This window comes from Xenopus tropicalis, chromosome 1 (assembly GCF_000004195.4).
Source record: "Xenopus tropicalis strain Nigerian chromosome 1, UCB_Xtro_10.0, whole genome shotgun sequence".
NCBI classification, from domain to species: Eukaryota; Metazoa; Chordata; class Amphibia; order Anura; family Pipidae; genus Xenopus; species Xenopus tropicalis.
This window is the reverse complement of record NC_030677.2, coordinates 134,236,316-134,259,842: the sequence shown is the minus strand read 5'-3', so window position 1 is coordinate 134,259,842 and position 23,527 is coordinate 134,236,316. Positions and strand designations below refer to the sequence as shown.

At 37.2% G+C, this 23,527-nt stretch overlaps 2 protein-coding genes and 1 non-coding gene across 6 annotated transcripts; 2 read left to right on the top strand and 1 right to left on the bottom strand.

Annotated features, from left to right (window-relative positions):
* Positions 1-1,650: 1,650 nt before the first annotated feature.
* rmi1 (RecQ mediated genome instability 1) lies at positions 1,651-9,663 on the bottom strand. Of its 2 annotated transcripts, none has more exons than XM_012962163.3 (2): positions 9,563-9,663; positions 1,651-4,104 (listed from the first exon to the last, which is right to left on the bottom strand). In XM_012962163.3, the coding sequence occupies exon 2, from the start codon at positions 4,092-4,094 to the stop codon at positions 2,565-2,567; it is 1,530 nt and encodes a 509-aa protein (XP_012817617.1). In that variant the 5' UTR covers positions 4,095-4,104; positions 9,563-9,663; the 3' UTR covers positions 1,651-2,564.
* Positions 9,664-10,287: 624 nt separating this feature from the next.
* On the top strand, positions 10,288-23,176 carry hnrnpk (heterogeneous nuclear ribonucleoprotein K). 3 transcript variants are annotated; one of them, XM_012958472.3, is made up of 15 exons: positions 10,288-10,408; positions 12,696-12,781; positions 12,912-13,009; positions 13,423-13,479; positions 14,445-14,488; positions 15,357-15,429; positions 15,888-16,001; positions 16,830-16,958; positions 17,045-17,352; positions 17,457-17,493; positions 19,135-19,150; positions 19,238-19,302; positions 19,807-19,976; positions 20,638-20,716; positions 22,283-23,176. In XM_012958472.3, exons 2-14 carry the CDS (start codon positions 12,733-12,735, stop codon positions 20,675-20,677), a joined length of 1,200 nt encoding a protein of 399 aa, XP_012813926.1. In that variant the 5' UTR covers positions 10,288-10,408; positions 12,696-12,732; the 3' UTR covers positions 20,678-20,716; positions 22,283-23,176.
* mir7-1 (microRNA mir-7-1) lies at positions 20,254-20,361 on the top strand. The gene has a single exon (NR_049534.1). It is a non-coding gene; the product is annotated as a microRNA mir-7-1 (primary transcript).
* Positions 23,177-23,527: the final 351 nt, after the last annotated feature.

Sequence of the window (23,527 nt, the reverse complement as noted above, 5' to 3'; positions counted from 1 at the left end):
CCAACACAATGTTTGTTCAAAAAAGTCTTCACTGCAGTTAACACCATTATTCAAATATTACTAACATGGTAGTGTGTTGGGGGTATCCTTAATGGAGAAGGATCTAGGGGTTTTTGTTGATAACAAGTTGTCTAATGCCAGGCAGTGTCATTCTGTGGCTACTAAAGCAAATAAAGTGCTGTCTTGTATAAAAAAGGGCATTGACTCAAGGGATGAGAACATAATTTTGCCCCTTTATAGGTCCCTGGTAAGGCCTCACCTTGAGTATGCAGTGCAGTTTTGGGCTCCAGTCCTTAAGAAGGATATTAATGAGCTGGAGAAAGTGCAGAGACGTGCAACTAAACTGGTTAAGGGGATGGAAGATTTAAACTATGAGGTGAGACTGTCGAGGTTGGGGTTGTTTTCTCTGGAAAAGAGGCGCTTGCGAGGGGACATGATTACTCTGTACAAGTACATTAGAGGGGATTATAGGCAGATGGGGGATGTTCTTTTTTCCCATAAGAACAATCAACGCACCAGAGGTCACCCCTTTAGATTAGAGGAAAGGAGCTTCCATTTGAAGCAGCGTAGGTGGTTTTTCACGGTGAGGGCAGTGAGGTTATGGAATGCCCTTCCTAGTGATGTGGTAATGGCAGATTCTGTTAATGCCTTTAAGAGGGGCCTGGATGAGTTCTTGATCAATCAGAATATCCAAGGCTATTGTGATACTAATATCTACAGTTAGTACTAGTGGTTGTATTTATAGTTTATGTATGTGAGTGTATAGATTGGTAGGTGTGCTGGGTTAGGTGTGCTGGGTTTGCTTGGATGGGTTGAACTTGATGGACACTGGTCTTTTTTCAACCCTATGTAACTATGTAACATATGTACAGCATTTTGAATAAAAGAAAACTGAGAAACAAAAGGAAAAACACATAAGTATAATTTGGACTTCATGGCGACCCTGGGGCTGCTGCCGCCTGAGGATCCTCATGGCAGGAGTGGTCCTGTTTGGACTGCAAGCAGAGACAGACATATGGGGAGGTGTGTTATGCAAAGGAGTCCAGACCAGGCACGAATTAGAACTAAGGTGTGAAATAGATCACTGTAGTAGTTTATTGTCTACACAGATTTGTAGAATCCAAAATACTGTATATGTTTCCCTTATCCCGAAACCCATTATCCAGAAAGTTCCGAATTACAGAATGGCCATCTCCCATAGACTCCATTGTAATCCAATATTTAAAATTTTTCAAAATGGTTTCCTTTTTATCTGTAATAATTAAACAGCACCTTGTATTTGATCCTAACTAAGATATAATGAATCCTTATTTGAGCCAAAACAGTCCTATTGTGTTTAATTACTATTTAAATATTTTTTTATTAGTAGACTTAAGGTGGCCTCAAAGCAGGTACTCATTTTTGAATTTCTGGTAAGGAGGAAAGTTTTGGTTAAATAAAATCCAAGTATAATGCTAAACAGAGCCTTCTGTAGTCTACCAGTCCACATAGGGGCTACTAAGTAACCAATTATAACTATTATTGGCACCCCAGGAACCTTTTTCATGCTTGTGTTGCTCCCCAACACTTTTTCCATTTAAATGTGGCTCAAGGGTATAAAATGTTTTTGTAAACTCACAAAGTAGAAAGAAAACTCTAAAGCCTCACAAATTCTAAGTTTGATAAATAGACCCCTCCTTTACCACTCATTTTGCATTTGTCTATTTATTAGTTGAAATACTCTATCCAGGATAATGTGCACACTTATACACTCAAAGCAACTTGCTGTCGCTTCATTAGGTTAACGCTACTTGTTCTACATTACAATACTGATACTCAAAACAGATTATTAGTATGATAAAATGGTTCTCAAAATGAAATGAAATAAGCAAAAAAAAAAAATTTATACAGTGAGATGAAAGTTTGTGATCAACGAAGTAACCGCTGCCTTCATTAACAAGTAAAAGTAGCCCAATTGTTCATGGGCAAGAGCAAAGGTCAAACGGTCTTACAAGTACATTTGCAACATTCAAGAATACATATCAAGACAGCGGAGACATATAAAAAACAAATACATTTTTCAATTTTATTTTCCATTACTGAAATGGTTTGCTTACATACCCATGTGACTGTATTATATATTTTAATAAGGTTAATAAAAATGTATATATATCTTGTATCTTTTTCTTCCCTCTCCTTAATCGAACAATAGCGTCTACTCATTTGAGACATTTAGCACTTAAATGTATAGTGACTGGCTGGGGCAAACAAGACCTTTTAGCATGCATGGTTACACCCACACCCCTATGAATAGGCATTGTTTAGAGTGATACCACGGGGAATTAAAAATAAATATTCAGTCAGCTTAGCTACAATTTAATTTATATTTATTTAAGGCAGAACAAAACTTTACATATATAAGATATCGCTCAACAATAATCAAAATGTTACCAACCAGTCAACAGCTATTTTTCACCAGCATCATTACTAAAGGGAGAAGTTAAAAAGAGAAATGAGATGCATAAACACACTTATTTCAGACACTGACTGGTTGAACATACATATAAAACAAATGCATTCTACAGCTATGAATGCAACAGCCTTTGTAAAGACTGCATAATTTCCTCAGTGACATCCTGCAGAGACAGTACAACAGCTTCCTCCTTGGCAGGGTTATAAGAAATAGTCATAATGCCACAAAAATCTGTCAGCATCATTTGGCATCTCTGAAGTCCTTCCATAAGTGTATTTTGCTGACTAGGGTCCTTTTTCAACCTTTTCATTTCAGGCACTGAAAATCCTATTAATTTTGTAAGAACATTGTCACTAAATTCCACATTAAGATAACCTGTTCCATCAGATATTTTGGCCTTTATATTCCATAATCCACCACTGTGAGAGAGATTTCCACTGAGGGTTACAATAAATGATTTTAGTTTTATGCAAGTTATATCTTTGCTTTTGCTGGCCAATATAGTAGACAAATATGTAAAAGGAGGAATGTTTTGATCAGAGGTACAACTGGTAGCTGAAGCATGTGATCTAATGCCTGAAGTGGTAGGCAAAGCTGTACTTCCACGTGGCATCACAGCCTGACTCATGGACATTTCTTCTAATTCCCGCTGAATTTCTTCCTCTAAAAACAAATCATCGTCTATATCATACTGATCTTCAATTGTATGATTATTTTCAACATCTACACTGACAACAGTTTGATCTGACGTAGGAAAACTTGCTTGTCTAACTCTGGAATTCTGTGTTTGCAGTTGGGTAAATGATGATATACTTGAATTCTCACTTCTGCTATAATAGCCACTTTCAGAAGGTACACCATTATTAACTGAAAACTCTTCATTCTCCTCAAGGCTTGCTAACAAATCCTCATCTGATGGGCCAAGAGCTTGCCCTAGTTCCCCAACAGCTACACCTGCAGTCTGTTCTTGAACATTTGAATGTTGAACTGAAGTGTTGTCCTCAACACCAATTAACCTTGAAAGAACTTTAGCTTGTGTATACTCTTCTACAAGGGCTTCTACTTCTCCACCAAGAACTTTAACATTTTCAGGTTTAAGAAGGAGTACCCCCAGCCGACAGACAATAGAGCCCTGTAACAGCATCTTGGTACCTGGAGAGAGATTAGCATTTAAAACTTGGATTGGCCGGTATTCCATACCCTGGATATGCTGTGTTCCATCAGTCAGTTGTAACATGAGCATTCGTGTTGGTTTTGCCTCCCATGGCTTTTGGCTTATTTGTGTTGTGCATGTAACTTGTTCATTTGTGCTGTCTTTTCCTTTTAATTTTTGATGCTGGGAATAGGCAGGCTGACTTACATCTACTAAGGAATCAATCTGTATCGCATAAAAGCCATTTAATTCAAATTTTAGGGAATCAGATAAGTTAGCTGGCAAAACTGAAAACTCTAAATCCCTTAAATCCGTTAGAAGCCATTGTTCAAAAACTTGTTTATTAATTTCAGCTTGTAGTAAAGATGAACCATTGTTTTCTTCTTGAATCCAATTAATGCAAGCCTCTAACCACGGATTGGGTACTTTAACATGCCACGTAGATGCAAGCCAGGTTTTCACACGATTAGCAATGCCAGATGTAGCCATCTTTTCATGTCTGAAATATTCAAAAAAATAAAAAGAATAGGCTGGTACGTCAATCTTAAGGGAAAAAGCATAGCTACCACTACAGCCACTTCCTATTGTTCTTTATATAAACTGTACTACTTATAGCCATGAGTGCAAGCACTGCAAGAGAATGCAGATAAACACATACAACCTAACACTTTCAGCCTACCTAGGACTTCTGCAATGACCCTTCTGTCTGAATCTGTAATTTTGCATTCTTAAAATCCCCACATCACATGGAAATTCAAGCTACTAGTCTCAAATGTCTTGACTTTAGCCACTCCAAAATATGGCCCTGTACCTCCACTCAAGTAAAAGGAAAAGAAATACACGAGTGTTAATGGCCGCAGTGTCTGGCAGCATAAATGCTTGTCCGTAGCAATAGTTGCCCAGTAGCATTCATAGCTGAAGTCAGAACCAAGTCATCTTCTACTGTCTATGATACTGGTCAGCCATCTCTGCCAGAGAAATAGAGATAGAAAGCCAAGCAGCCAGACATGGCAGTTGAAGACCCCCAATGCACTGCCTTTTATTACCAGGTATGAATGTGTAGTTCTGGAGAGGGGCCTCTATTAGGGCCCCATGATACATCAATATCATATTGTCTGCTCCCAGCGTCTTTTTGGAAAAAGGCTGCACAAACTAACCCCCATACAGTGCCATATAAAGTAATGGACAGCAGCACAATTCTTTATTTGCTCTACTTTAAAAAAAGTGAACGTGGCTTGGGCCTTACACCTTTTGGATATTTCCATCCGTAGTCACAGGGTAAATAAACGGAAGTCCCCGAAACACACAAGGCCCTGACATGTTCACTTTTTAAAGCAGAGCAAATAAAGACTGATTTTTAACAAAGGAACCATGCTGCCGTCTATTACTTTCTATGCACAGTATTTCAATAAGATTCCCACCTTAAGTATAGGTGCTGTAAACTAAGACAAAAGCAGTCTTTCCTCTATTTAATAAAAAAAATATATATTTGCTTACAAAAATAGTGGCACAGTTAAGGAATCTAGTTTCCTTCAACCATCACTATTAATGTGGATTTAGCATAACATCAAGAACAATAAAACAATGTAAAAATAAAAATCTTACACAGAAGGCTATGAAAGGTTATATTTCAGATTATTCTGAAACAGGTAAATGGACAAAAGAGCCCATACTTGTGATGAAAAACAAGTTAAAACATTTAACAGTGTATTGTTTAAATGCCCCCACCTTGGGCTCTGCAGCACATCTGAACACACAGGAAGTTTATTGTTATTTCAAAATCCGCATTTAAATATTTAGCGTTTGAATTGGGGAGTTCTGTGCCGTTTACCACAAATACATGCTCTGAGGCATTCTTAATTAAAGTCTCCATTTAAGTAATCCCTGGTTATTTTTTCAACTGAAGATGAGTGTTGCTATTTTACATGTTCAGCACAAAGTTAGCAAAATCAAACAAAAATGTTAACAAAACCCAATAAAGGTCCAATAAAAGACGTAAGTGGAATTTACATATAGGTTGAGTTGGTGTTGTTTCTGCTAAAGTTATGTACGACAAATGAGGAAGAGATGCTAATTTAAAATTACATTTTAAATTAAAATTACCCGACACGGTATTCCTAAAAATAAAGGAAGAAATGAACAGTGAAAGAATTTTAGTATACAGTCAACAAATCCGTTGAGCTCCATAACTGCACATACTTCAGCATCCCCTCCAGGTCACTGGACTCCTACACGTGAATTGTCTATTCTAAAGATTCCAGTTAACAAAAACAATAAAATGGCGAATTTGCATTCTACATATTTTTAACAGGTGCTTTTAACACATTTTACACCAAAATTTTGCCTAAATTATTTTTCATAGGCCCACTTATCCACAGTTATTTTCGGATAAAGTTGTTTAAAGGGGTTGTTCAGGTAAACTTTTAATATTTTATAGAATGGTCTATTCTTAGCAAGTTTTCAATTGGTCTTCATTTTTTTTTTGTTATAGTTTTTGAATAATTTGCCTTCCTCTTCTGACTCTATACAGCTTTCAATGGGGGTTGCTGACCCCGGCAGCCAAAACAACATTGCTCTGTGAGGCTAACATTTTATTGTTAGTTACCTTTAATTACTTTTCTTTCTATTTAGGCCCACCTCTATCTATTTTCCTGTCTCTCAAACCACTGCCTGGTTGCTAGGTTAAATTGGACCCTAGGAACCAGTTCACAGCTGAAAATCCTAACTGGACAGCTGCTGAACAATAAGCTAAATAACTCAAAACCCATAAATAAAAATGAAGACCAATTGCAAATTGTCTCAGAATAGCAGTTTCTACATCATACTAAATGTTAATTTAAAGGTGCACAACCCTTTTAAGATACAAACCATATACATTTCTTGAACTGTGGCCGTCCATCCATACCAGTTGGTTTGCATTTTAGCTACCAGTTTATTGTGGATAGCTGTGCATCTGACATGCAGAGTGGTCTCAAAATAGCAGTTTACTATTATACACAGTACTACTATATTATTAAAGGGGGTGAAAATTAAAGCCTCTGGAAGATGCTAATTCTTAGGCATGCCTCTGAAAAATCCAAACCAACCAAGCGTACTTTCTGCAGAGTGTCATGATACCATCTTTCCAGGTATCTCTATTGCTGCCCTGGGCAGTGCAAATTCACAGTATAGTCATTCTTGGACATTGTTCTACGGAGAACACACACTTGAATAAAGTTGGCATAGTGGCACTCTGCATGAAAGTACTTCAGGGTAGTTTGCCTTTTAAACAAAAGGCACCTTTAACCCCAGGTTCAAGGTGACTAATTTTGTTAATCAGGGGAAGGGCCCCCCTACAATTCCCAGTAGTTGAAACTTTTGTCCACCTTTTCATGAATATGCATCCCTGATTTGCATCCAGCATTTTATTCTGGTCCTCTGAAAAAAACATTAGTGCCAAAAACATGAGTGAATCAACCTCATTAAATGGCAGTAGGCAAACATACTTAAAAATATTTTTAAAGTAAAAAAATATATTAAAAAATAAAAATACATTTCTTAAAAAGTTACACTTCATTGTCTCATTCTGGAAATCCATGAAAAGGTATATTCTAAATGACAATTTGTACTAGCTTATGTGCCTTTTATATTCATGCAAATAGTTCAGTTTTGCCTGATATGTGGCTCCTGATTCCAAGAAAATGTGAATATGCAATGAAAATGAAAGTGTGGGTGGATAATAAAGATGGAAGGTTTGAAGCAACAACGTGAGACAACTCAGGGATCTATGTTTTGCCTCAATTACATTTTGTGCAAGCAAGAAAGCCACAGTCGAAACACAATGCTTCCATTTGTGAAACCTCATCAGTGAATTTTACAGCTTTCTGCCTTTTACAAGGATGCAAAAGGTTTTTTTTCACATTTTGCACAAAATTTGAAATATACAATTAACAGTGGCAATTGACACCAGCATTTGTTTGGTTATGTTCTCTGCACTCCAGGTTCTGACTCCTCAAACAGTGCAGCAGAGGTCAACCGATTAATATACACTGGAGATAATGGACTTCTGCTACATTGTTTTATGTTTGTGCTCAGAACCAGGACACAGAAACAGATAAATACTGCTTTTAGTTGCAATTTTATTTGCAGAAAACTATTTTTGACTGGAGATCCCTTTGAATTTTACATAGATGATTGGGTAGCCATGTAAGTGACCCAAAATATATTTTTAGCAGATACAGAATAGAGTATAGCTAAGTGAATGCCAGATGGGGCATTTTTTTTCTTTTGCCCATTTGAAGACAACAACAACAAAATGCACAAAACAACATTTGTACTGTGTTGCCCAGGAATTGATGTGTAATTAAGCACAGCAAGTAATTTTTGTGCTCTACAATTCAGAAGATATGTTCATGTGTTTTGTGCAGGCCACAAAACACCCAGTGGGTCATTGCCCTAAACTTTACTTATTTTTATTTTAGCCCACTCAGAAATCACTAACCTATAAGCAGCACATTACCAAAGATAAAGTTTGACTAACATCAAAGAAGAGGCTGAAATGCAAATTATATATATATATATATATATATATATCTTATTATAGGCATGAATCAGGGATGAGAGTCCAGTAAAAATTAAGTTCCAGTGATGCATGAGCATTTAATCGGCTGCTCTAGTTGGCAGAGGCTGATCAAAGTTTTAGCACACCATAACGCTCTAAATACTGGGTATCCGATGTGTAGTATGTATGTATAACTTTATTTATAAAGGGGTACGCAGCACTGTACAATCTTACAATATACAAATTTACACACAGGGAGGACAAGTGTTATAATAAATACAATAAATAAGTATAAATACACAGGGAGTAAGTGCCATGTGATATTAGACACAGTAGGAAGGAGGTCCCTCCCCATAGTGCTTACAATCTAAGTATGATCAGAACAATCTGTATTTAATATACCAGATCAGTGCTGTTCAATTTATTACAAGTACTAGGCCAATTATTTACTTGCAGCATATTCAATGGCTGACTAAATTAATGTCATTGAGTGAAGTCTATGGAGCCTTTGATTAGACTGGGGGCCATAAAATTTTATCTGGGGGCACGGGCCTTCAGTTGGATAGCCCTGGGGGCACATTTACTAATCCACAAATCCAAATCACGAATGGGAAAAAAATCGGATTGGAAACGAAAATTTCTGAAGATCGCAAATATCACGAAAATGCTTACGAAAAAATTATATTAGTCACGATAATATCGTATTGGCGATCCAAAAGTCACAACATTTTCGTACCGAACAATTGTAAACAGCGGTAAAACCCTTCCGATTTTTTCGTGCAAACATCGGCAAAAATACGCTCGGAGCGTTCGTGCTTTTGTAAATGTGCCCCCTTGACTACACATAATTTATATATTTTTCCTTTTAGTGAGAAACCACAGATTAGATTATAAGCAGACCCAAAGAGAATCCACCCTACCCAATGTGCACTTTCACCACATTAGATTAAAAAATATTTTCCTCCATGTCCCATTTTGCCGAGGCGCAGAAAGCAACATAAGGCCTTGCTCTCTAGACAAAAAGCACAGTAATTTGACTCGATTTGCTTGTACGAGCCCTGTTGGAAGAACCAAATCTTGTCACACACATATTTAAGTTAGTATTGCATGAGTTCACGAACTGTGGCGTGAAACAAGTATCATCACGCCTATATATTACACTACTGGCTAAACCTAATTGTAAGGAAGGGGGGGGGGTGATTATCAGATCTCTATTGTTACAGCCCAATCGTTAATATCAGGTCACGGTCCCCTCTCCGTACCAGCCAACAAAGCGCTCGGAATCCTCTCCCGCATAAGCGTTTAACCCGGCCGATTAAGGACCCACTTTCTAACTTGGCGGCTCGAACCTTCCCTGAGCGCCACAAAACGCGCCCAAGCTGATTGGCAGCCGAGGGCTTAATGGGAGCAAACTCACGCGAGATTTGGCCACTCGTGACTCCCCCTTCTTTCCCGCCGCGTTCTTTGTCCTAGAAACCGGGCCTGGTTACTAAGGAAATGTATTTCCCTTTGTACAAATTCTATGTGTTTGTATTTGTAGTACGATATTTTAATTACTTCGGGTCTGCATTGCACTTAACAAGACTGGAAATAAAGGCACTTAGCCCCGCGCTTTTCTTACCCACCCGAACGATATTACTGCAATAGCCCATGCGTTCCCACTGTGTCCATGGCAGCAGGTATCACCCAATGAGGCAATGAGATATTACTGTAACATGGGTCTTCAAGTACATCAGACATAGCTATTTCTTTGCGACAGTTGTACATTACTAAATATCCACTGTTGACTGGGTGTGTTAATTCTTCCTATAATTATGATTTTTATTGGGTACCTACAAAAACGAGCTAACAGGGCAAAAACATCAGTTAGCGCTAGAAATAAAATGCATCTCTATTTAATGAACAAATATGCCTGTTTATTGTTATAAAACGTAAGCATTCTAACAAAGAGAGTCTATTCTTCTTTAAGGTGCCGTCCGCCATTATGCTGATTACCATTACAGACTCTCAACCAAGCATGATGCCCTACGAAGGCGTACAATTTCATAGAATGTAAAGTGGGGGCGGTACAGTGGGCGGATTCTATGGGGGATTGGCTCTTTTCTTAGCCAATTGCGGCGCAACTTGCTTATTGAGTAACAAATCAGCATCGGGCAGCCTAGGGGTGGACTTATTACTTTGTGTAGGTTGTGCCGCGGTGTGCTGTGTTCTTCTGTTTCGGCCGTGTTGGTGGAGGTAGCTCGGGGGTCGGCGTAGGAGCAAGGTAAGGAACGATTCGAGCAATTTCTCGAATTCAGTTGCATTTTGCTTATCGATAAAAAGCGAAACTCGGAATTGGATGGACCGTGAGAGTTTATAGTTGTGGGTGCGTCACTTTGATTGGCAGTGACCTGTATGAACAAATAAAGCGCTGTGTGGCGAGCTAGCTCGTAATTTCATTCAGCTGGGAAATTGGAACCAAAATTGTAGCGTTGACCTTTGGCGCTGGCTAGTTTAATACCCGCTAACTATAGTGAAGCGAGAATATTAGGAGGCGCGGGTTATCGTTCCGAAATGGTGGTGCGTCGCTGTTATGTAGTGTTTCTTAGCGCTATAACTAGCCTTTGTATAAACGTTTCCTATTATATTGTGTAGGCGGCCCGGGTGTGCAAGGCCGCGACTGCTGACGTCACCACCCTTCCTCCATTTCCAGAGGCGCACTGCCCGGCCCGCCATTTAATTCACTTCCACGTAGGATTAGAAATAGGGGTAGGAATGTGCGTAGCGTTATGCTTGGCTAGGGGTGGGGAAAACCTACACCACAATAGTTTAGTCAATCATGAAATGGAAGCCACTGGATTTAACTAGATACCATTATATCACTGATTCCTTATTTAATGGCGAGTCACTGTTGCTACAGGAGGCAGAGCTAAACAATTTGTCGTGTAGGCGCCTTATGTAGCCCTACAAACAGTGTATTGCTTGCGGTGGTACAGCCGCCATGCTGGTGAGTGGGTTCTGATGTTCCACAAAATGGCTGACAGCGGAAGCTTGCGGCAGCGGGGCGGAGCCGGTGGAACCGGTGTCTCAGGGCTCGTAGACAAAGGAGCTGAAAAGACTAAATAGAGGCAGATGGCCATGGCTGGTTTCGCCGGCAACATGCTACAATATATAATATAATATGTACAAAGCTGCCAAATGCATTTACTGACACTGGGCTACCGCTCGGATTTTTGCGTTTAATTTAGTTGTGACTGGCAGAATCGGTGTTTGTTACTGTGGCGATGCAGTATTACTCTGTGGTAGGAAATTAGCCCCACGGTGTGTTCTCTATCAGCAGATGTATGGGCTTCAGCAATTGCTACAGACTAGTCTTCATTTTATTAGTGAGGGGTTTTCTTAACATAGGGGAACAGCATGGCTTTACCTAACTGGGCCGTGTTGGTGGGTTTGCATTGCATGGTTACATAGTGTCTTATGTCCTTCCCGATGTTTTCTAGTAATTAATGTTGGCAGAGTACAATATATTGGGTGGGGGTGGATTTAAACTCATTTACATCATTGCTATTCATGTCCATGTTGACTCAACCCACAGCCCTGATTCCCCCCAACCCCCCCTACACACACACAATATATTAAAAATATTGGTGCATCGGCCACAGTGCCACTAATATTACAGAAACAATTGTCCATCTCCAGTGTCATTTTTTTAGAACAGTAACATTTTTGTGGGTTTTTCTTTTATAATAATTTTAGATATAATGCACTGTTACCCTATTAACCATTCAGCATGGATTGGGCATATTGACTCTGGTTTGAATTACAGGCTTTTTAGAACACAATGGGTTTAGTTCTTACACACTCAAAGAAGAGATGGTCAAAAGAGCCCTTTTCCGGTGATAGTCAAAACCCTACAAAGAACTATTTATTGAAAACAAGTAAACTATCCTATGCACTTCAAATATGAATACATTTTTGCTTTATAAGTTATTGGTTCTTTAATCCCCTTTAAGATCAAAAGAAACAAAATAGATATGTATTTAAAGCACCAGCATTGCACCAATAAATGGCTTTATACATTGAACATGTATCTTTGTATGTAGCATATAACTGATACAAGAAGTAATAGAATGTAATCTTTCTGTAATGTTTCCTTAGACTGCTTCCTAGCCATAGTTCTTAGTCACCCAGGGGACCTGTCTCAGTCTGGAAAATGCTGCTCCAGTTTAAGTGCATTATATTTGCAGTGGGGTACCTGTGCTGCATGTTTGTATTTCAAGAGCAGACAGCATGGACAATCCCATGTTACTTTATTTTTCCTCCCTCCCTTTCTACATTGTAAATTAATTATGCACGGCTCTCTGTGATTGGACAATGAAACCATTTCGTAATTGTTTGTGGGATACGCTTATTTGATGCCGTCATCGTCTTCTGGTCCCTCCCAGTGTACAATTTGTTATAATACTGTTCTTTGCGAGTTTTTCTTTATTGAACCTTAGCCTGTACACCAGGATGTTCCTAATAGATTGCAGCTCAATCTTTATCTCTTCTCATGTTTGCTTTATTGACAGGTAGCAGCCACCAAATTATAAGTTGTATTAAAAGAAGATGGAGACAGAGCAGGAAGAGGTTGAATTCACTAACACAGAAACTAACGGTAAGCTGCTTTTTTTTTACTTTTTTTTTTTTTTTTTTTTTTTTTTTTTACTGTTAAGCCACCCTTACTTCTCTTTACATTGATGTTTAAAATCTCACACTTAATTTTGCAAAACACTCCTTTATCACAGGTAAACGCCCAGCAGAAGACATGGAGGAGGAACAGGCATTTAAGAGATCTAGAAACACAGATATGATGGTTGAGCTGCGTATTCTGCTTCAGAGCAAGGTGCGTTTAGGAATTATACATTTGTTTTGCTGCAAAAGGCATAATTTAATTCATGCCCAAATTAGTGCATTTGGGTGTTATATGGAAGTCTTACCTCATTCTGCATAACAAGTTCCATATTTGTACTGACATTTAATGTTTGGGACCTGGGGCTTTCCCCTGGATCTTTCTGTAATATAGTCTGCTGAAAAAAAATCCTTTAAACATGAAATAAACTGCATAGGATTGGTTTGCATCCAATAAGGGTTAATTATATCTTAGCTGGGATCAAATCCAAGGTACAGTTTTATTATTATTAGAGGAACTCATTAAAGAATTATAATGGAGTCTATAAGAGACATTCTTGAAACTTTCTGGATAACTGGCTAATCTCTGATTAATTTTTAAGTTATCATTCATTTCCTTTGTTTTAGAATGCTGGAGCAGTAATCGGCAAAGGAGGAAAAAATATTAAGGCGCTTAGGACAGACGTGAGTGTTTAGAATGTATTTTTTTGACTCTTTGGTTGACCTTTTTGCTGCTTAAGCCATCTTGAAATAAATTCCAAGTGAATGTCCTTAATTGATATTCTTCCAAACTTATAAGTCCTGCATCATTATCCATTTCAAAAGCAGTACACACTATTTTAAACGTGCTGATGCTGGTGTTAACTAGTATCTGGGAGTGCGGTAAAACAAAATCTGTTTTTATTCAGGGATTTAGTAATTAAAATTTGCAATGATTTAGTGGGTTGACTCATGCGATTAGACAGTTCTTTTAGAATAAGAATATTCTGACAAACCTGGAAATTCGCTTTTGAAGACGAGGCATATTTAGACTTGATAGCGCTAACTCCAAATCCTATCAAAAGTTCCCATCGATGTAGGTAACATTAAAACTTAAGTAGGATGGAAGTGCAGAAGTCTGATTCCCATATTCCATGTTTTGATCTGGACCAATTTTTCCTCTTTTTTTTTTTTTTGAAAAGTTGTCCGTTATCGGCAAGACCTTTTTTTTTTGTGTAGTTTTAAATGAGAAGTGTCTACACAAGAGCCAGCCTACTATAGTTGCTCGCATATGTATTAGTTTGGCATTCCACTAACACTATTCAAAAGTTACGTTCCAAACATATTGTATTTTTTCACAGTATGACTTAATACTGTTTCTGTAACTGAAAGCAATGAGTTTAGTTTGTGTTAAATTAAAATGTATTGCTTTTCCCCCTTTTCCCTCTCCTTGTTTTTTTGGCCATATATCTCCGTTGCCCATGTACTGGATCGTCTTACCCCTGCGTTGCCCACCATGACGGCCCATCTATCCCTGAACGCCCATGTGAAAACCCTGGTTGGCTATGCCCAAAAATGTGCTCGTTGCCCAACGGGTACTTTTCCTGACATCTTCTGATTGAATGCCCATACCCAATGCCAACATCCACGAACGCCAATGACCAATGCAGTACAATGCCAGTGTTTCAGTCCCAGACAGCAGTGGCCCCGAGCGGTATGTCCCAACAGTTTATGCCTCACTGCCTGATTAGAAAGAGAAATGTATTATTACCTGCCTTTATAATATGAATCATTTCCCCTTACGTAGTGATTTTGATTTGTTTTTGGGGTTTTTTTTTTTTTTTTATTCTATTGGGGTTTTTGTTTAGTTTTTTTTACTTCTGTGTCCCCATGAGGTTTTTTTTTATTTCTATTTTCTTTTTTTTTCATCTTTTTTCCCTTTTTATATATTTTTTTTTCTTCCCCTCCCCCCACCCCCCTTACCTCTGCTTTAAGGTCTGTGGACCAACTAATTTAATAGCTGAGGGAAGGTATATAGCCTCCAGAACTGCTTAATTTTAACTTTCTAGTTTTTAGTGTTTAAGTGGTCTGTCTTCGTAGCCCTCCTGATTTCTCATTACCTGTTCCATATTTTTATTTTTGCGTGAAGACCTAACTCTCACTCCTTCACTTCATGTTCACGTTGCATTTTTATTTTCCCTCTCAAAAGACCATTAGCTTTTAATTTTTTTTTTTTAAAGCAGTTCCATTCATAAAATGTTCACCACTTACATTTTCCAACTTTACTGAGGTGTGCCAATGTAATTAGAATAGTGAGGTGATCTTAAATTAGTGGTGACGGGGATTGTGATCATTCGCTTGTTTCTAGTTCTGTGCCACCTTCTTGCCCACTTAATCTGAGTCCTGGCAAAATCCCCCCTCCTTCCACTCACTGACATGTAAACCTTTGCTACCGTCAAGTTTATGGGACACACATGCATGTGTATTTGTCATACAATTATTCAAGAACAACATCTTTGGCTTTTTATGGAAGTTATTTTATAATATTATTCCTTTTCTGCCATTTCATGTAATATGTCCAGTATATTAAGCATCAGCGCAGATATTGAAACAATTGGAGAAATCCTAAAGAAGATAATTCCCACACTGGAAGAGGTATGTATATTATAATACCTAAATATCTGATGAGTTACTTCTAGATATGGCATACTTTATGAAATGGTTGTTACACAAGACCTAAACAAATAAACCTCGTATTGTTGCTTGAAAAGAGGATCTGTAATACTAGTTTACAGATCTCCTGTCTGTCTTTATTTTTAGTTTTATGTCAAATTATGCATTATTATTAACTTATTTATAAAGCGCCAACATATTCCGCAGTGCTTTCTCTTTCCGCAGCCGACTATATATGGATTTAGTGTTAAAGAGAAAGCTAATTGCTGAAAATTTCTGTGCTTTGTTTAAATAAACACTATGGGGGAGTTCATTTGTCAAATTTCATATTTAGATAACTGGTTTTCCAGATAATAAATCACAACTTTTGATGCAAACATTTGTTGTACTTGGCTATTAATGGTTGCTTTCATTTTTTTTCTTTTTCTGACTCACTGCAGTACCAACACTTCAAAGGAAATGATTTTGATTGCGAGTTGAGGTTATTGATTCATCAAAGTTTGGCTGGTGGAATTATTGGTGTCAAAGGAGCAAAGATTAAAGAACTTAGAGAGGTATTAAAATAGCATATTGATCATTTGAGAACTGCTTATGTCTGTATTTTAAGACTTTTTTTTTTTTTATGCTCATCCTTCCTACAGAATTACTTATTTTTTGTTAGCTCAATAGTACATGTATCTAAATAGCTGGCTTTGCTGACTGCCTTATCACCCACCCAATTAAATAATGGAGTTTAAACTTATGTTTGGTATTTGGCAAAAAGGCATGATAAAATGTTTTGTCTGTATTACCAGAATTCTGGTTATCCAAAGAATAAAAATATTTAAAAGACAATATTAACTCTGGATTAATACTTTGTAGAATTATGCTTATTTATAAAGATGTGAAAAAAGGTAAGCCTGTGAAAAGGCTGCATGAAAACTAGCATTAAGTACCAATGCTTTTACACTTTTTGCCTGGATTTTTCCTCTTCACTTTTGTGTTATGTCGAGTTTTTTTTTTTTTTTTTTTTTTTAAAGAAATAATTACTTGTAGTGGATTATGGCTGACTTACATGTTTGTAACTGAGCTTTGTAAATGCCACTACTGTTTGACTGCTTGTGTAAAGTACTTTTGGCATTAATGGCCCTTTTAAAATGAGTTGCGAAAAAAATGTTCCGACATGCTAGAAAAATCTGGCTTGCACAAGTGAACTATGTCTATGGGGGTTGGAGATGGTGGTTTTTTTTTTTGTTTTGTTTTTAAGTCCTTATTAACCTTACCTCCGGATGTCGCTATATGAAGATTGTTTTTGTTCCTTTATTTTAGCACCTGGAAGGAGCAGCAGGCTTCTTAACTATAGACCGTTTTAGTGCTGTAACATTGTCAAATTTGTTTTGTAGAAAACTCAGACTACAATAAAGCTATTTCAGGAGTGCTGCCCTCATTCTACTGATCGTGTTGTGCTGATTGGGGGAAAACCTGACAGGGTGGTTGAATGCATTAAAGTTATACTTGATCTCATCTCTGAGGTAAGCCGGCTTATTACAAAATGGCGCTCGGTGGTTATGCTGCTTTTCACATATTGGTGCTATATAACTTATTATTCTCGTTTCAGTCCCCTGTAAAGGGCAGGTCTCAACCCTATGACCCTAACTTCTATGACGAAACTTATGATTATGGAGGATTTACAATGATGTTTGATGACCGAAGAGGACGCCCCATGGGTTTTCCTATGCATGCTAGAGGTGGATTTGATCGAATGCCTCCAGGACCCGGTGGTCGCCCCTTGCCACAGTCAAGGCGAGATTACGATGACATGAGTCCAAGGCGGGGGCCACTTCCTCCACCCCCTGGTCGTGGGGGTAGAGGTGGAAGTAGAGCTCGTAATCTTCCTCTCCCTCCACCTCCACCACCTAGAGGAGGGTGAGTGCTTATTTAAGCTGTAAAAGTTCATTTTATATTATCAGTTGTGCATTCGTTATAGTGAATATTCTTGGTTAATGGACATTGATCTGCATCTTTTTCAGAGACCGAAGAGGAAGACCAGACCATTATGATGGAATGGTAAGATAAATTATTTTATTTTTTTTACAGTAAAATATATTTTCTATTTGTGAATATCGTATGGTAGTCATAATGTTGTTCACTCCCAGAACAACCACAGTATTTGATTGCTATGCTTGTTACATAACATGACCTTGGTTTTTTCTGGCTACTTACCTTAAAAAACATGAAAGGTGCTATGTTTAGAATTGTGCATGTGTTTGAATTATAAATTCATAATATTCCACCCCCACCCAAACTTGGGGTTGGTCTGTCACCTCATTTAATTTGCTTTTCAAGAAATCTGCAGTATTAGTACATATGCTATATAGTTCTTCCTCCCCTCCCATTGCAACATAATCATGTTATGGTTGCCTAGGAAACTGATAATTGTTCATTTTGTAGCACGTTTTTGCTATGTCTGCAAGAGAGCTTTGAGCTTAGTGGGAAAACATTTTGACAGTGCATAAAACACTTTTTGAAAAAAAAATTTTTTTTTTTTTTTTTTGGACACATACTTAATTCCACAAGTTAAAGGAAACCTTGATAGTCAATCTCTGACTCATAGGATATGTTCCCTCAGGCCTGACTGAGACCACTGAGATACACATTGCATGAATACCACTTACTTGTATACTGGCATGGTGTCTACCTGTCCATGTGCGCACATAGTGTATGTAGCTGTGCATTTTTTATGCCACAGTTATTACTTGAATTATCAGTGAAGTCGGAGCAATCTTTTTTTTTTTTTCTGGCAGAGAAAATGTTACGTTACATAGGCCTAAGGTGCTCAGTCATGCAAGCCATCCCTCACCAGATACTTCTGTTTTCCAAAGAATCTGTGCACAACTTACTATTAAAAGCAAAAGGATTTAAAGTCCTGGAATTTTATCTCTTTACAATTGGAAAGATGAGGGTGGGGTTGAATGACTAAGCCTAAAGCTGGCCATACATGGTTTTCTCCCTAATAACCAGTTTCAGTGGTATACGACAAACCTGTCAAATTATCGTAAGGTTAGTGGCCAACAATCGTACATCTAGCAATCTTTCATCTGACATTGGTCAGAGAATCGATTGAAAAATTTCGTCATTAGCAGTAGTCTTTGCCCAGTGTCCAATATATTGCAAGCGTGTAGTTTCCCAGCTTGAACTAGATGATATTGCTTTGTTTTCGTCGACAAGCAAATCGTACTTTTAAACGATCATTTCAGGATGAGTTTGGTCCTACCATAATGAAAAGATGTTTGGAAAATCTGTGTATGTCCAACTTAAGGGTGGGGTGCCAATTGTTAAGTTAGCAAGGTATCCCTTCCCCCCCCCCCTCAAGGTGGACATATCAGGAGGAAGATTTGTTAATTTAGTCATCTCGCCAAACGATCAAATCTTAATATGAATGGCTGCCTTAACGGGTTAATAAACTGCTCTTACAAGTCAGAGACTATTGCTTTCCTTTCAGTCCAGGGAGTAATGTGTATGTGAAATTAAAAATATTTATTTGTGCGAATTCAGAGACGTGCTGCACGTTATCAAAACTTAATGAGATGGTTTAGCTTTAACAGCTGTCCGGTTTATTATCTGAAATGCTTGGAACTGCACCAAACAGTTTAACTTATTTTATTTTTTTTCCCCCATTTTCTTTTACACCACTTGTAATAACTACAGGGTGGAGCTGGATATGGTATGTATTTTTTTTTTTTTTTTTTCTCAACTTTGGGTTTTAGAAATTTCAAATTGGTTTGGTACTGATTTTATTTTTTCAAATTAGGTCGAGGTTCTTTTGGGGATATCGGCGGGCCTGTTATAACAACACAAGTAACCATTCCAAAAGATGTAAGTAACCTAGGTTCTCACTTCCAATGTGGTGCTTTTTTCTGCCTTGTCACTGCCTAATGCTTTAACCTTTTTATTTATTATAAGCCAAACTTCTTCTGTAATTTTAAAATTACGTCCAAGTTCAGTAAATGGGTTTTTGTATAGAGCTGGCTTTATGGCCAGGTTTGCTAAGGGAGGTAGGCCAGTTTAAACTGTACTGCCTGACCATCTAGGCAATGTATGTCAAGTTGAGGCTGGTGGATCAGTTATAAATTTACATTGGTCAGCCAAAAGGAAGTCCAACTTTAGGCAATTAAACTAACAATAGAACATTGGATATGGTCTAATACAGTATGTGTTGCTTTAGCCCAAGGATTAATCTCCATATTGTATGGTTTGGGCCAGTATATATTTGTACTGAAAGTGCATGGTTTTGTCAAAAGTAACACTGAGAAAACTAGGCTTAGTGCATAATTTGCACAAAAGTTGTAACTGGCAACTCACTTCAATTTTATTTTTCAGTTAGCTGGGTCGATAATTGGGAAAGGTGGTCAAAGAATCAAACAGATCCGCCACGAATCTGGTGCATCCATCAAAATTGATGAGCCATTGGAAGGATCAGATGACAGAATAATAACCATCACTGGCACTCAAGATCAGATTCAGAATGCACAATTTTTGCTTCAGAACAGGCAAGTAGAAAGCCTCAACTTTATACATATTTAAAATTAAGCATCTTTTTGTGTTTTCCTAATGACTGTCCTGTTTTTTCTGTCTTAATGTTTCCGTTTTTAGATATTCTCTTGTTTTTCTTCCCTTTGTGTTTCTTACTAAACCAGAAGATCCACTTTTATACTAATTCTGCTTGAAGGAAAATAACATCTTGGTTCTTTCTATTGTGAAACAGCTGCAAAAGTATAGTAAACATTACTGAGCCTGTAGATCTTAAATATAACTAGAAGAAGTCAGTGGATGTTGGTTTAGTTCTGTGTGGAAGACTAGTGATTTTGTTGTTTTTAGATAACAACATTGACAACAAATCGCAGTCTGCCATATGGCACAGACCATGCCTCTACAGGACAAGTTGAAATGGGTATTGAATTTGTACCATAATGCAGCGTTTTCACACTTCCTACCCATTTTCTAACCACTTTTAACTTTTCTTAAACTGCTTAACCTTATGCATGTTAATTTCTTTTCACATTGTACTAATAACTAAACCTAATCTGCTAGTTCTTTTTCAATTGCTACCATTTACTAGCACTTAGTTAATCTTGTTTAGGGATTTTGATATCTAATTTAAAAGGCACATGCGCTTTGAGGTTCTAATGCAAGATTTTCTTTTTTTTATAGTGTGAAGCAGTTTTCTGAAGATTATGCTTATGGGTTTTGACTTCTAAACATTGCGAAGCACATGCTCAAGGGTTCTAATGTAAGATTCTCTTTTTTTATAGTGTGAAGCAGTATTCTGGCAAGTTTTTCTAAGACTAGTGAAGAATGAAGGAGCCCTGCATCTTTGTTTTTCTTTTATCTTCTCTGTTTAAAAACAAAAATTAATAAAAAGCCAACATTCCTCTGCTTCATAGGTGTAAAAATCATATTTGGTGTTGACCACATGTATTGGTTTACCTTACATAATGAGGCTGCGCTATGTGACTTAGCAATGCAGCTTGGAAACAGATGCAGAATGAGTGGATTTTATTTTAATAACGGTGACATGTACACTTTTTGTGTGTAACTGACACTTCTTTACATACACAGAAAATTGACAGCTTGTTAGGGACCAACGCTAAGCTTTTTTTTTTATGTGATAAACTATGGTTTTGATAAATGCTATACCTCTTGTCCTCCTATCTTCACAAAAACGAAGCTACAGCAATGCACTTGCCAATATAGAAAAAAATGTTTTTTTCCTTTCAACCAGTTTGTAATTTACTGAAAGTTAATGCTTTTTGTTCTTGTTCCTTCCACTCTAGGGTAAAGGCTCTTTTGGTTCAGACGCCATCTTTGCAGAGTTGATGTCGCTAGAGGGATATGTACAGTAACTTGTTGAAATTAGTTCTCTCTTGCACTTGTGGCAGGTTGTTTTTACTTTTTTTTTTTTTTTTCTCCTATTCTCACAATAAAACATTTTTAATTAAATCTGAATTGTGGTGTTTTATTTTTATTTTTTTTTTTCAAATCTAAATGGGTTTCTTTTTTTTACCTAAGGCTAACTGATGGCATGTCTGCTTTTTAATACAGTTCATTTTTCAAATTGTACCGAAGCTGTTGCCACAGTACATTCAGCTGTTTTGGGGATTTGTAGGCCCCCTGCCTCACTTTTGTTCTCCTGACTGATTTAGGAACTGATTAGGCGGCAGGAGGTGGACAAAACAATAAACATATAGTATGCAGCATATGGGTTTTTTAATGTTTTAATTCTACCAAATGTGAAAGGTGCAGTATCTTAGATTTGATGCCATTCAGATTGAGATGCCTTGAATTTCCCTCTCCCATTTAGATTAGAAAAAAAGTTTCCTATTCAAGTGCTTTTTGTCAACAAGTGCAATAAATGACTAATTTCACTGCTGTCATGATTTTGTTTCCCCTTTTCATCATTGCACTTGATGGTATTTGAACTAATGTGCATATTGGTGGGAGACTAGTGAATCAAGATTTTGTTTATAGTATATACCCTATTTTCAAACAGTAATTTCATATAGTTCTGTTTAAGAAAAGCTAACTAGTGAGTAGAATGTTGGTCTTCCTTCATTTATTATAAAATAGGCTCCAAACCATGGAGTGCCAACAACATATAATGTGCTGTGTTACACATGTTTTAAAATCTAATTCCTAGGGTGGGAATGAAAATTGCATTTTTCTGTGCTTCAACCTTAGACTGTGGTAAACCTCCTGAATTTGTGGTCTCGGGATAAATGTATTTCCTGCTTGGGTTCATCCATACATTTGTTCAACATTTTTATGTATCTGGAACAAATATGAATTTCTTTTTCAGGCATAAGTGGATTCCAAAATATTTTGTTTAGAACAGCTTCAATGAAATCCTGGAGTGCTTTTCTTCCTCTTTGGTTGCTAATGGAGTACAAATCAAGATCTGGATCTCTGGATGCTTTTGTTAATAGTTACCAGCATCGATAAGAATTCACAATTACGCGGAAAATACTCAAGCTCCAAGAGAATTGTACAGAAATAGTAGAGCTGAGTTAATATATCTGCATTTATCAAGGTCTTTCTGACTTGTGTTGAGCTAAAGTCAATTTCTCATAGTAAATGAGACTGCTTAATCTTCCCCCATGCAAACCTTAAGTGAGAACAGATTTTCAGTAGCAAATTAAAATTTCAGCTTTATTGTTTAGCCCTTTTTTGTTTGGTTTTATTTCTGCACCCCATGTTGATTTTTATAAGTTTTCCCAAATGTCCTAATTGAAAGTTGTTTTTTCATTCTTTGATTTTGAAATGTCTGTTTAAAAGTTGGATTTGAGTTTATTGTAACACTGTACAGATTGTACACTTGACCTTGACTGTTTTTATCACTTTTACATTGCTATGTTGTAATTGAAATTAGTGAAATTAGTTGCCTGTGTAGTATATTAATTGACCAGCTGTGCTTGAGTTTTTATTAATATAATGACTTTTTTTTTTATTGTTATATAGTAAACAGTGGAGCAGTTTTTTTTCCAGAGTTTAAAACAAGTCAGAACTGGTCATTGTCTCACATTCTGTCCATGTTGGAAATGTCAATGTTAGTAAAATAAGAAGTAGACATTGATTTTTAGAGTTAGGATTTTTTTTTTTAATTTCCTTTTAAACTGCCTGGTGGATAAGCATTCAGACAAAACTAAACTTCACAATAATGGCTTGCAAATAAACATTTTGCATATTCACTAAACTCACTCATTCACTGCCTGGATAAAGATGTATCATTTATCCTCTTACTGGCAACTGTGACATCAATTATCCACAGTTTGTGTTCCGTTGTAAGTTAAGTAAAATCTTGTTAACCTTGCTTTACATGCAAAAAAAAATGTAATATTTAGCAGATATGCGTGGTATGTTTTGGGAGGAAGGTTGTTTTCTGTAATTCCTACCCTGCCTAATTATTTATTGAGCTAAGTGATTATGCCCACATTTAGTAGTATAAGGCATAAATTAATGGAAGTGTGTTATTCTTTATGGTTTAACTAGATAAATTGCAAGCATTGTGGACTGCCAAGGCAGGCGCCAATGTAGTCCAGAGAAA

Excerpts from the sequence above, each read along its gene's own strand:
- hnrnpk (XM_012958472.3), top strand. The coding sequence starts at position 12,733 with ATGGAGACAGAGCAGGAAGAGGTTGAATTCACTAACACAGAAACTAAC. Across the intron at positions 13,480-14,444 it reads TTAAGGCGCTTAGGACAGAC|TACAATGCCAGTGTTTCAGT; the intron begins GTGAGTGTTTAG and ends TGACCAATGCAG. Across the intron at positions 14,489-15,356 it reads GACAGCAGTGGCCCCGAGCG|TATATTAAGCATCAGCGCAG; the intron begins GTATGTCCCAAC and ends TAATATGTCCAG.
- rmi1 (XM_012962163.3), bottom strand. The coding sequence starts at position 4,094 with ATGGCTACATCTGGCATTGCTAATCGTGTGAAAACCTGGCTTGCATCT.